Source organism: Condylura cristata, unplaced genomic scaffold (assembly GCF_000260355.1).
Source record: "Condylura cristata isolate star-nosed mole 26May11 unplaced genomic scaffold, ConCri1.0 scaffold00004, whole genome shotgun sequence".
Lineage (NCBI taxonomy): Eukaryota > Metazoa > Chordata > Mammalia > Eulipotyphla > Talpidae > Condylura > Condylura cristata.
In genome coordinates, this window is record NW_004567105.1 from 11,067,957 (window position 1) to 11,082,439 (window position 14,483).

The following is a 14,483-nucleotide window of genomic DNA, read 5'->3' on the forward strand; positions in this document are numbered from 1 at the left end:
AGTGTTAGCTCTCACCCTGTTGCCATCCCCAGACTGCCACCTAGAAAAGGCCAACCCAGCCAGCTGAAAAGGCCCTCTGAGCTGCGGCACTCCTGCTGACAACCAGTACCAACTCACAGATATGTGAATGAATATGGGACTGGCTAGTCCCAATCAACCTGCCAAATGAACTGCAGCCATGTGAGTGACCCAAGGCAAGGCCAGCAGAACTACCTAGCTGAGCAGGTTCAGCCCAAACTGCCGATTCACAGAATCCTAAGCAAATAAATAGATGTTTTAAAGTTACATTTTGGGGGTGGTTTGTTGTACACCAATAGATAATAAATGCACTAAGTTAATATTTAGGAGCTTCTTTAATACCAGATTTTTCTCAAAAGCTAACTGTTTAATACCTCATTCAGTCTTCGCCATAGCTTATCTAGAGGGCCTATTATTATCCTTACCTCTGAAGGATGAGGCATCGCATGTCACTATGCTAGTGACCAAACAGACCTAAACCCACGATGCCTCACTCCACCAGGTGTGCTCTTCAATCACTACATCACATAAATTCTCTTGGTGCAGACAAAGGTCGTTCAAAATAATTTAACATAGTTTCAATGTTTTATATACCCAGGATTATACAAGGCTCTCAATTTCTTTCTCTGATTTTACAGATAAGACTGCTACAATTTTTTTTTCTTACTTTCATTCAAGTATCCTGGTCGCCAACATATTCATAGGCTATTATTTTATTTTCGCTATTTTATTATACATGTTACATTTGGTTATTCTTTCTGCTATCTTTTGTTCTATTTTCATGCACCATAATCAGAATCCCAGAAGTTTCCTACATACTTGGTATGTAGTACCATTTTGAAATGTTAATTTATAGATACAATAATGAAATTTAAAGATATAGGTAGAAAAACTACAAATTAATATATCTACATAAATACAAATTCTGTAAGCATCTAAATCATAGTTCTCTCCAAAACATTACTTTCATCTCTTGAAGGAAAAAAAGTGAAGAAGCAAAGCTTCCATGATATGACCCGTTTACCTGAAATAACTTTTAGCAGTCAATTATTTACTGGTGCTATTTAAATATATTATGACTTCAAATTGCTGAGAATGAAGACTAATCTGCAATTAGATTTGTCAGAGTCCTGGCTCCACCACTTATTAGCTGCGAGATCTTGGCTAAGTTATCTCACCTCTCTGTGCCTCAGCAACCTTGAACTGAAAATGAAAATAATAGCTTCTATCTTACAGCTTTGTAAAAAGTAAATGACATAAGTGCATGTTAAGCTTTTACAACAGAGTCTGGCACATACAAAAGCCAACAGTCTCAACAGGGCTCAACACACTTTGGATAGGGCTGAAAAGAAAGTAGTTGAGGACTGCAGGCCCTGCGGCTTACCACAACTTCTCAAGTAGACACTGCAGTGTGAAAATGACCATAGACAATACACAGTCATCTAACATAGCTAAGGTCCAACAAACCTTTCTGAAAACTGAAATTTGAATTGCATGCAACTTTCACATATACTCTTCTTTTGATTTGTTTCAAACCACTTAAACATGTAATGTCCATTCTTAGATCAAAAACTGGCTGCCCAGAAACAGGCAATGGGTTTGCCAACCCTGGTCCAGTTTCAGTTCTTCCTGTAGCTAGTGGATTGCTAGATCCTAGGTATACACTTTACACCTGACTGCCTAAGAGACATGATCACCTAGTAAACAGAAATACCTTCCAAGCAGTCATGAGGAGTCAATGAAAGAAAGCATTTGCAAGCACTCTGCATACCAGGCTACAACATGGAAAAATAGGAGAAAGTGTCAGCACGGCGATAAGAAACACTTGTTTGTAAAAACTGAGTTTCAAGGTGCCCTGGAGTAAAAATAATGAAATGAGAATTTGTCACTGGGGAGGCAGGCATCGTGAGTTGGTTACAAGTACTACACTGGGCTCTCTCTGGTGGTACAACAGGTTAAAGCACCATATTATGAAGCTCTACTGAGCCGCTACAGCACTAGTTCGATCCCCTGCCCACGTGACCCACATGGCTCAGACCTCTTCTGACCCTCCCACTGCTCCCCTCAGCAGTGTACTTTGTCATTTTGCCTGTTCTGCTCCCCGCTCTGCCTCTGGTGAATCCTCTCAATGCCCCTACATCTCTGGTCTGCACCCCAGTTCTATAAACATAAATAAATAAATCTTTAAAAAAAAAAAAAAGTACTACACTTCTGAGTCAGACTGGCAAGGATTCAGTACTGTCTGTCATTTAGTATTTAAAATTTCTGTTGAACAAAATGCCTTTATCTGCAAAACCGGGAGGTTATCCAGTCTCTTAACGTTGACACATTAGGAAGACACGAAAATAATCCACCCAGTGTCAGGCACTTCCTAAGTGCCCAATCAAAATAGAGCTGTCCTTGCTGTTATCATTGTCAGAACGAAGAAACTAAATTTTCCATGGGAAGATGTAACAGGTAGAGGGCGAAAGTTACTGAGCTGCGTGTCTGGGAACTGGAACCCTAGCTTTCTGCCAAACTGATGAATCTAAGTTCATCAGTTCATCGTGGGTGTCAGTCTTCCAGTCTGCAGACTCCTCAGAATCTTCCAGCTTCAACCACCACTAGATACTGGGAACCCCCAACCAGACCCCAGCGCGAAGCCGCTGCACAAATAATATCACAGATGGTCACACGGAGCTTGGCTGTCACCAAATAATCCTTCTCACGGGCTGCGACTTGAATCTGTACTTTGAGTGTGAAAGGCGAGCAAGGAAGTTGCAAGACTGACCTGGCCGGGGCTGGAAGCTGTGGGCGCTCACTCAACTGAAGAAAGGTCCGATCCGCAGCACAGTCGCTGCAGCTATAATTGTGACTAAGACCAGTTCAAATATCGCGGGAGAGCCCGAGAACCAATCACCGCGGCCGCCCTCTGACCCGGAAGCAGAAGTACGGGCGCCGCGGCAGCCCCAGTGGTTTCTGTTCTCTTCCGCCTGCTTCCTGGCGCCCTCCGGTGCGTATCGTGCGGGGCCGGAGCAGCTTTACAGCCAGCCGCCCTGCGCTCCCACCCACTTATCGCGGGGTACTACCTTTCCAGAACCGAACCCTCCTTCCCCTCGTCCCTCCGATCCTGGGCTGGGGGAGGTGGAAGAGGGGTCCTGCGGCACTCGCCCGCCGGGGGTGTAGTTGTGGGGCTTCTTGCTGGGACTTCTCTTGTCCTCCCCTTCCTCTGCTCTCCAGTTTAACTGGGGCAAATCCAGCCAGCCGCTGTGCAGTGGGACCCTGAGGATGTAATGAGGCTGGATGCCACTTGGATGAGCAGTAGGGCGCCTCTTGTCCTGTATAGAGCCTATCCCTTCTACACCGCTCTGCCTCCGAGGGCATCACACCTGCTGTCCACCCAGAAACGTGCACTCCCGGATGTCCACTCCTGTTACTAGTTTATAAACGCCCTGAGCTGGCCCTCATCTCATCCACAATAATACCCATCAAGTAACTGATGTGTTTGTTGAGCCCAGCTGTTTTCAGGACAACTCCCTAACCCAATTTAGGAAAAAACAGCCAAAAAAAAACCTCTTTGAACCCCTAAATCCTCATCTGGGAAGGCTAATTCCACAGTTCACACCAGGCCAACACAGGTTAGTTGAAGTTTTGTGCTTGGTCTTAAAATTTTTCATGTCACAGTCAGCACTCCTTCCTCCAGGTCCTTTTTGTGTATCTGCTGACAGTGCTTTTCACACTGAAACTTAGCTGTTCCTGGTTTGAGATCTCCTTCAGGATGGACTGTGTTTTCATCTCTAACTCCCTCGTCTCCAGCACAGTGCAGTCTTTAAAATTCTGGCTTGTCTTAAGAACATGGCAAGCTAGTTAACCTCCTAAAGTGTCAGTTCCTTCATCTGTAGAATGATGAAGTACAACATAGGAAGTACCCACCTCTGAGGTTTTTGCAGGTATTAAGTGTAAACATATTGGTAAAATGTTTAACAGGAAACGTACAAATAGTGCCCTGTAAATGTGAGCTATCACGGATTTTTTTATGAATATACTTGTTAAAGTCATTCCATCTTCAAGCACTCAGTATATCTTTTGGATCATCTGAGTGGAATTTTATGGTGACTTAATGTACAGGTGTCTTTCACAGAATATTTCAGTACTTAGGTTTTATTTTGAACTGTTTTATTTTGAACAGTTGCAGTACCATAACCTTATCTTGATTCATTTGCTGAAAGTGACTAACCCTTTGGTGTTTTCTTTGTCTGTGCTATATTCCACAGTTTCGTGACCTTGTCCAGTAGAAGGCTACTTTATTTTTACAACGGCTCAAGTCCTGACATAGAAGATGAAGCAAAATGCCACAAGAAATGCTGCCTACACTGTGGACTGTGAAGATTATGTGCATGTGGTAGAATTTAATCCCTTTGAGAGTGGGGATTCAGGAAATCTAATTGCGTATGGTGGCAATAACTACGTGGTCGTTGGCATGTGTACATTTCAGGTCAGTGTACAAAATTGCAGTGAAGGACTGAAAGGATTTCACTAATCAGAAAGCTTACATGGTATGTTGAGTTCGAATGTGAAATTTTATGAAGAATTACAAGGAAAGATATTTCCCTGTTGAGATTTGTGCAGTAGTGAAAAAGGAATAAGACAAGACTTTTCTGTTGTTTCATGATTTGTAATGAAATATTCTGGTAAGGAAGATTGTGATCAACTGATTTTTGGTATATACAAGGAAAATACCATTGAAATGATGTCTAATAACTTAATCCAACTTCTCTACCTTCCTCTTTGACATAGGAAGCAAGTTAATGTTGAGAGCTCAGAAAACAACCCTCCAGAGATTTCGTAGCTATTTCATGATATTGTGCTTTCCTAGTAGAATGTTTTTTTATATATATCTAAAGCATACACCTAGAGTATACAAAGGGTGGGATTATACTAATTGAGCAAGAAGCTTAGCATACTCATTAAGACACCTGGGCAGCTTTACTTAACAAATGACCTCAAGCAGGTACTTACCCCTCTTCTATAAAATGAGGAAAACAAATAGGTTTTTGTGAAAATATGATGAGTTAGTACACATAAAATTCTTTGAAAGTATCTGGACTTCACAATACATACACGTGTTTTAACTGTCATAGATTTGGTCAGTGGGGACACTCAGGCATAGACCCACATTGATTCACCAAAGTAGATTGCTTTGTGGTGAACATAGACCATGTTTTCTTACAGGAAAGCTGGTTCTACTTGGAGGCAGATTTTGAACAATGACAGTTGAACCCTAAAAAAATCTCTGGTGCATTTTTGTTTACCAGAATGTTATTCTTTAGCAAATTAAGGTTAATCTTTGTGGTATGTGGCAGTGACCAATTTTCAATGGTTTAAAGTATCACTAAAGTGATATTATAAACATGAATATTATTTCCTCCTTTGTCCAACAGGCAGTATTTTACAGTGTTTTAACATCATAAATGCACCAGCATTTTGCAGTAGTACAGTAGTGTATAAAATTATACAAAATTAGATTGCATTCATATTTATCCTAATGGGAAAGTATGAGTTTAAGGCTTCACTTTGCTGGTATAAGTGCTCTTGCCTTATTCCACATTGTCCCTTAGGATCGAGGTAGAATTGCTAGCTTTTATGCCAAATATGACCCTCAGCCTGACTTCAGCTAGACTACCAGGGTAGGATCATTAAAAAAAAAAAAAGAAATCACATGATTGAAAGAAATAACATGAAACACTTTAGTAGCCTACTAAGCTACAAAAGAATAAAGCAGCCCCCTACAGATAAAACTAACTTGTTACATCATTATTTTTTAAATTAATAGCTGTGAACATGAAGTTGTATTAAAAATACTAAAAGATACACTTTCCGTCTAGCTTATGTTCAGCTAAGAAACACTGAGGGGAAAAATCAGCAAGGGAGAAAAAATTAGGAAAAGAGGCAGAAATGATTGATAGCAGAGGTAAAAAGTAAAAAAGCTAGCAAAAATTTATTGCTCCATTATAATTTGTGGTCATGCATTGTCCCTGCTGATGTGCAGACATGTGACACTGATGGAAAGCTCTTAGGCCTAAATTATCTAAAGACTTATTAATTTGCCAAGCAGAAAACACAAATTTTATTCTGTGCCAAATATTGAACATACACTGGCCTGGTCCTCATGGGTTTTCTATTCTCCTTTAAAGAAGTTCATGGATTTGTATGACTAGTATATGTAAAACGAGAGAGAGACCCATTCTTTTAATATTTTACTTTGAAGTAAAATTGTTTTACAACACTGTATGGGATTCAGAGGCATCGGCTTATACTCTTCAGGTGTATGTTACCACACACATTCACCTGTGCCTAAAGTCCCCCGCTGCAGTCCACTGTGCCCTACCCAGTTTGCTGGCTCTCCCCACCCTTATCAGTAGTCTCAGTTCCATAATCAGATCTTTAGGGTTTGTTGTTGGTCTGGTTTTATGTCACCTTTTGTTTTATTTCTCTATATGCCACACATGAAGTGAAACCACCCAGTGTTTACCTTTCTCCTTCTGACTGACTTTGCTTAGCATTAACCACTCTGATCCCATCCATGTTGTCACAGGTGGTGAGAGCTCATCTTCTTTTTACAGCCGAGTATAGTAGATCAGTTGTTAGTATTTTGAGAACCTTCCATACTGTTTCCTTCGAGACAATACCAGTCTACTTTCCCACCACAGTCCAAGGGCTCCTTTTTCTCGCAGCCTCAGCAGCCACTGGAGTCTGATCTCTAATACGAGACATTCCCACAAATGTGAGATGTTATGTCATTGTGGTCTTACTTTGCATTCCCCCAGTGAAAAGGGATGATGGTCTTTTTCTTGTGCCTTTGTCCACCTTTTTGGAGTAGTAACTATTCAACTCTTCTGCCCATTTTTTGATTGAGTTACTTGTTTTCTTTTGCTGAGTTATAAGGGTTCTAACCAGGTCTTTTATATCAGTCCCTTGTCAGATGTATGTTGTGCAAATATTTTCTCCCATTCAGTAGGGTTTCTTTTCATTTTAGTGATGGTTCCTTTTATTTGGCTGAAGCTTTGTAGTTTGGTGTAGTCCAAATTGTTTATATTCTTTTTGTTCTCTTGCTTTGGAAGACAAATCGACAGAGACGTGACCAAAGCCCATGTTATGAAGTATTTTGCCTGGTTTTTTTTTTTTCCATGTATTTTATGGTTTCAGGTATTGCCTCCAAATTTTTTACCCATTTTGAGTTAATTTTTGTAGATGGTTAGAGGTCTAGTTTCATTCTGTGGTGTATGGCTATCCACTTTTCCCAGCATCATTTACTGAAGAGACTTTCCTCTCTCCAGTGAATACTGTTGCTCCTGTGACCAGGAGTGTGGGTTTATTTCTGGGCTCTTCATTCTAATTCATTGGCTAGACTCCATTACCTGTTCTTTTCCTTATACTTTGCTATTCAGAGAGATTGAAGCTGTAGTTCAGACAGTTAGAAACAATTGAGTTCCATTAATTTGCTCTTGAAAAGTCAGAATAAAATATTTCTTGCCTTGAATTTATTTTTTTATCTAATTAAACACTTCCGATTCTGTCATGTTAGACTCTTCAAGATCCGTAGCACCAAATTTTGTGCTTCCCTCTTGTCTTGAAAGAAACCTAAATAAAGGTCAAGATCCGTAGCACCAAATTTTGTGCTTCCCTCTTATCTTGAAAGAAACTTAAATAGAAAGATTTCCACATTCCTTCCAGAAAAGCGATCCTTGGGTTGAATAGTGTTATTGATTGGTATCATGTATTTGTCACATATTACATGCAGACCTGGTGCTAAAAAATAATAATAGACCTTACCCTCAAGGAAATGTTTAAATGTAGAGCACTACAATAGGAAAATTTTTAGAAAAGTTACGTGTGTGTGTGTGCATATGTGTATATTTAAAGGACAAAAGGAGTATAAAAGTTTCTAAATCAGTTCAAAAGACCATCAATAATAAATTGAAGTCTCTGTTGAGACTTGGATGAGAGCACTTAATTTGAGTAAGCATTTTCTTATATATAATGTGAAACCAAGGATTTCACATTAGTGCTTGAGGTGACAGGCTTCATTTGACAGACATTTATTGAGCACTTGTATGCCAGACTGCTCAGATCCAAACATCATTTAATAGATTGGATTCTGGGCCAGGTTGAACAGCTAAAATTTAATTTGGATTAATGGATCAGATTGAACAAGCTAAAATTGAGTCAAGACAAAAGATGTGTAAAGTCGTAAAATGATGGACTGCTGAGTTAGAAAGGAAAATTGTGTCTTACAGTTTTTAGTCACCATAAACAATGATTAAAGTACCAAAGGAAACTAATTCAGTGCTGTCTCATAGAACTATAATGTGAGCCATAAATATGAATTTAAGTAGTATAGTAACCACATTATCAAAAATAAAATGCAGATGAAGTGTTCATAATACATAGTTTACCTAGCATATCCAAAATATTTTATGTCCAATGTAAAAAAATCACTAAGATATTTTATATATTGTATACTAAACCCTTGAAATCTATATATTTTGCCATTATATAATATACATAACTCATCTGAAATAAGCCACATTTTAAGTGCCTAATAGCCCCTTGTGTCTAGTGGCTACAGTTTACATAGCACAGCTCAGTTGTTGCTATCAATTGACAATAATCTTTACTTTAGTTCTTAACCATATATTGTGATTCAAAAGAGAGAATTTTTGGATGACTTATTTCAGAGTGGTATTAAAATATTTAAATCTGTCCTGGTGAAGAGGTAATTTTAGGCTTAAAATGTTAACAGTGGATTTTATTATTTGCATTTCTCTTTGGAGTTGTTGACTTCTGGTACTTTACGACTGATGCTGAGTCAACTGCTTTGAGTATATTCACCCAGAGAAATCAGCTATGGCCAGATATTTGCCATCACTGCTCTGTTGACTCCTTGTATGTCCAGAGGGCACAGTTTTGAGCAATTAATAAAATTTACTTGGAAATAGATGTTGGTGTCAGGTTGAGGAGAGCTCTTCTAATAATAATAGCTACCCCAAATTGAATGAGTGCACCTCAATAAATAGCTAGTTCCCCCACACTGAAAGTATTCAGAGAGAGAGTTGTGCAAAATGGCCTACTAGAGATTCAAGCATTAGATGAAAGAAGTGGACTAGGTAGTTTACAGTCTCATCTAAGAGAAATTCTGTATTTGTTCTTGGCGGGTGTAGTGAGAGGGCCTGCCAGTTTCAAACCCTTAGAGTAGTCCTTTCATCAACCTGGGTTTGCCCCAACCTCAAATATGCTGGAACCTTGTATAATCATTTGTGTTAGAACAAGTTTTCCAAAGTATCTTAATTTCCTGCCTATACAATACTGCCTACACCCCAAAGTAAACCCGAAATAGCATTTGTCTCTGACTGTACCACACACACACCCTGACCTTTTAGTTGGCTCAGTAACAGACATTGGTGCCAGGGAATAAAAGGTTTGCCTGGTAATACATAAAGCAAGGCTATGTAGTGTAGTCCCTGTGGTTTCTTTATCTCCACAGCCATCTAGTACATACTCTGGATCGCAGATTCTGACTTAATTGTCAACACTATTGTCAAGTAGCAAATTAACATGTATTTTGAGGGTTAAAAACTTCATAGAAGTTTTATTTGTCAAATGTAGAAAATAGATGTAACCCACTATGAAATCAGCTATGATGAGGCTCCTAAACTTAATTTTAAATTGCATAGTGGTTGCTTCCTTGGCATATCAATTATTTAACTATACAGTTACATGCACAAATTATGAAGTAATAAAAATTTACTGTTTTTTTTCCTTGACAATACATTTTTATTTCCTTTTTCATTTGTGGAAAAACATTTTGCTGTTATCTCTTAAGTTCACCTGAAATTTAAAAGTAGTTTCAAGGGGTATCTGAATTATATAGACAAAATAGTATAATATATCTGAAATGACTTTGCTAGGATCCCAAAGGCTAGCCTAGAAAAATTAGCACATGCTAGAATTCAATATACGTACACATTATAAACCTTTGCATTTATTGTCAGGGTGACTAGAATTCTTAAAACAACCTTCCAATCATTCCTGCTCACAGAGACACACATATATTCCATCAAATATCAAGTTTCACCTTCTCTGGACTATTTCCCTCTCAATATTTTGTAGTCCTACAAATTTTATTGAAAAAGACTACTCAATAAAGATTTCTTGAGCAATTTTGTCTAAAAAAAAATTTGCTTTATTCTCTGGACCCAGTTATAGTATTGATTTAAATAATGATGGTTTATTGTAAAAAATCACAGTATTTCAAGCTTAGAAAAACTATTTTAAATATTTTGTCTACATAAGAAATAAGGAATAATAATAAAATAATTCCATATATGCCTACTCCCTAGCTTCGGGAATGGAACTTTAACAATCTCTTTGAAGCCCCCTTTTGCAGTATATCTTCAAATGTTGACTCTTTCCCCATTCTCTATTTGCTCCTTTCCAACCCAAATTAAAACTTCTGGGCAAAGAACCTACATAGGTGAAGACCCCAAAACAGAAGTCACTTTTGGGAAATCTCAGCCGTTATTTGGTCCTAATATAAGTTTGGGGCTTGAATACTGTCACTGAAATCCCTCTTAGAATTTATTTTTGTCTTCTTTTTGAGTAATTATTTCAAATGTGCCTTCCAATTGCTCGACGTATTAGTTGGTTGGGTTTTTTCACCCATTAATATTTTCACCTAAAAGTTCTTTTTTTCATTTCACTTTTGGTAATCATTTGTGGCTTACTCATATTTTTCTAGTATCTGTTATTTCTCAAAAGTATCTTGTATAGAGTTTTGTTTATCTGACATCATTGCAGGTTTGGTTCTGTCTGGTATTTATTTCACATGTAGGAGTGAGTGCAAGTAAGATCATGCTTGATTAAACAGTTACCTGTTCACCTTAAAGAGAATTTGCCTTTGTCCAGTGCATGTAGCCACTACTCTTTTGAAATAAACAGCTTTTTTCTGGAGGATATGATTCAAGACCCAAACTTATATTAGCACCAAATAATGGTTGAGATTTCCCAAAAGTGGCTTCTATTTTGGAGTCTTTACCCATGTAGGCATACACTTGTATAATCTACACACTGGTACTGCGTAACATTTCTGTAAGTTTTAGTTTTGGGTGTTTTTTTTTTTTTCTTCCCCTTTTAAGGTCCTGGATCTACACTGAAGTTTCTGATTTACATCCTTCCTTGTGCAAGCACTAAGTTTTATCTTTGTCCCTTACCAACTGAAACAGTTACTGGATGTGGACAAATGTCCTTCAGATAGCTGCATGCCTCAGTGCTGAGTTGCTTATCTGGATTTAATTTTTGCATTATTTCTGTAATGAAAAAACTTTTTAGGCTGTTATCCATATTGCCAGACATTGATGACTTTTTCATTTGTTTTCCTCATCTTCCCACAAGGATAAAATGAAATAATTTTAGTAGTACTGAAGTAGGTAAATTAACTGCCTTTATTAAGCACCTAACTCATAATCAAATATCAAAAAAACTAAACCAGCTTGTTGTTGTTTGCATATTCTCTATTCATAAGCTGTAATGGTATCAATGAACAATTTATAGCATCTTATCCATGCGTTATACTGTATTTAATACTGTGAAAATCATCAATACTCATAATAACAGTTTTCAAGAAAATCAAAACTTTAAGTTCAGTTTATTATTTTATATTGTCAGTTGATAAGCCATATTGATTCATTATCTAAAATATTCTGATGTTTGGGACATTCATTTTCTTCGGTTTTGTAATGAAATGTGTTTCTATTTGAAATAAAATGTCTCCTGAGATAAAGTATAGCATATTTACTGTTTGTTTTAGTTACCTTAAAGAATTGTGTTGTAATGCTTGGAAAGCTTTTGAAGATTTTTGTTTTTGTTCAAAAAACTAGCTAAGTCTTAATGTCTAATCTGTTTTGACCTTCTCAAAAGGTCAAACAGAATATTACATTGTTCTAAGAAGTTACTAAGACATTTTCTTTGTATGCTTAGGAAGAAGAAGCAGACATTGATGGAATTCAGTATAAAACACTACGAACATTTCATCATGGAGTCAGGGTTGATGGGATAGCTTGGAGCCCAGAGACTAGACTTGATTCATTGCCTCCAGTAATCAAGTAAGGTTAAAATTGTTAAATGCCCGATTTGTAAATGTCCTTTGTGTTGATCTGAAACCTTTGCTCTTAGTGAAATTTTTCCTCCGATTCCATTTTTACCCCCATATCCAGATTAGGTATTTTAACATTGGCTGCTAGTTCATAATTTAAGTTTATTGTCCAGATTTATGAGTTAAATATGCAACCATAGAAAAGATACCTTAAGTATGTGTTTGGGCCTAACTACAAAATTCTTTACCTGAGATTTGCCAGGTAAATCATTTGAAGTCTTCGTAGACTTAGTGAATGTACCACTTCTTAAAAGTACTATTCTGTTAAAATATATTTGCTCAAGTCATGAATATACTTTACTGTCCCTTGCACAGGCTAACGTCATTTCTTCATGTTTAACAATACATAAAATTGTAGTTCTCCTCCTTGGACTTCAACTTTTATACAGCATTTGAAAGAATGATTGCTTTTTGAAAAAAACCTTAAAGTACCTGATGAGGCCTTCTTCCTTAAGGAGTAATATGACAGGTTATTTACAAAACCCTGATCTTGCTTCCACAAATGTTAACCTCAGAGATTTGGTAAATAGTATTTAGCAACCATAACTTACTCTGACTGACCTGACCTAATTTTTTTTACCTAAGGGACAACCGTGAAATTCTCATCTCTTAAGTATACAGTTTGATTTGTGTTGACAAACACATACATTTGTATAATCTACACACTGATACTGAATAACATTTCTGTCATCCCAAACAATTCTTTGTGCATCTCCCAGTCAGTCTCTGTGCTTCCTCCCCTATAAAAGCAGTCAGTCCAATGTCTATTGCCAGAAATTAATTTTGCCTATTGTAGAACTTAAGGTACATGGAACTATACAGTATGTAATTTTTGTTTTATTTAATGTTTTTGAGATTTATCCTTTTAGTGTTTGCCATTCTTCTCTTTATTTTTTAATTTATTTTCTGTGTATTGTTCCATTATATAAATATATTGCAGGGTTTTTTATCCTTCCTCCTATAAGTAGACACCAGCTATTAGGAACATCCCTGTGTATGGTTTTTGATTGCTAGATCTTTAACATTTCAAGAGTAAAAATTTCCATAATGGTTCTACCATTTTATATACCCACCAAAACCCATCTCCAATTTTTATTATCAGTCTTTAACTTTAGCTGTTCTAGTGATATTACAATGGCATTCTTGTTTCCTGAGAGATCTTTGCCTACAGTATTTATGGCTTCTTTGTTTTCTTTTAGATGCTTTTACAAATTTTACCTAACTAAATTTTGAATTACACAACTTTACACACAACTCTTGTCAACAGACATATGTCATTTTCAGGTGTGTTGTTAATATCCTTTTATATTAAAATGAAGTGTCAGAGAATCTGAAGCTAAACAAAATCACCCTCTTTGTAGTCTCCAGCAGATTTTGAAAGCTGTAGAAGCTGTTTTCTTCCTCTGGTTTTGCCTGGCATCTATTTTCCTGCCCTCTGTTTAGTGGACTTGTTGTATTATTTCATCTTTTTTATTGTTGCATTTGATAAGCTACCTCAGTCCTTCCTGGACCTATATAAATATGAATAATAAATTCAAACATTAACCTACCATTAATTTTAAACACAGTATTTTTAGAGCAAGCTAACAGTACAATTGTGTTGCTTTCAAATAAATTATATATTTTTATTATAAAAATAGTAGATGCATACTATATCAGATTTAGAATATATGAAAATGGGGGGAAAAACCATCTATGCATTCAATACCCTATTTTTTATTCATAATTTCACACATAACTGTAAGAGTTTATTCTTACTTTACTCTTTCATCATGCCTGAATAGTGGTATGTTAAAATGAGTATAAGTTTATATAACTCTTACTATCAATAACTTTCATCCTTAGCATTTAATTTCTTAAATTCTATTCTTTCTATTCCTCTGCTTTTCTTTTTCCCACGTGTTTTTCTTGTTGTGAAGAGAACTACTTATTTCATTGCCATTTTTTAAGTTTACATCTGAGAAAGCATTGGACAAGAGGAGTTTTTCTGCTAGCTTTGAGCAATCTTTTTTCAGTATCTCTTAATAAATCACTGAAAACAAATTAGGAGCCTCACTTTTATTTATCTTAAACTTGATTTAAATTAATTAGGTGTGAAAAAATATTTTACTTTAATGTAGTTGGGACTAGAGAATTTTAGATTATGATTTTACCTTAAAAAATTAGAAATCAACTGGCTTTTAATATATTAATGTAATTTCAAATTTACTGCTTAGATTGTTTTTAATGTAAACATTGAACTACTTTTTAATAGTTAGCATAAAACTCAAGATGT

General features: G+C 36.7%; 2 protein-coding genes across 3 annotated transcripts in view; one reads left to right on the forward strand and one right to left on the reverse strand.

The window, feature by feature from the left end:
* The window catches only part of PARPBP (PARP1 binding protein), a 38,393-nt gene extending 35,561 nt beyond the window's left edge, over nt 1-2,832 (reverse strand). The window contains exon 1 of the mRNA XM_004675750.2: nt 2,789-2,832. The gene's annotated coding sequence lies outside the window, so the exon portion shown is untranslated. The remainder of the gene's footprint in view (nt 1-2,788) is intronic.
* A 116-nt stretch (nt 2,833-2,948) lies between these two features.
* The window catches only part of NUP37 (nucleoporin 37kDa), a 33,850-nt gene continuing 22,315 nt past the window's right edge, over nt 2,949-14,483 (forward strand). The window contains exons 1-3 of one of the 2 annotated variants that reach the window (XM_012735051.1): nt 2,949-3,010; nt 4,272-4,492; nt 12,034-12,158. In XM_012735051.1, coding sequence (XP_012590505.1) covers nt 4,337-4,492; nt 12,034-12,158 — 281 coding nt within the window. In that variant the 5' untranslated portion in view covers nt 2,949-3,010; nt 4,272-4,336. Of the gene's footprint in view, nt 3,011-3,202; nt 3,636-4,271; nt 4,493-12,033; nt 12,159-14,483 lie in introns of those variants that run through there. The other variant, XM_004675751.2, reaches the window with a different exon arrangement.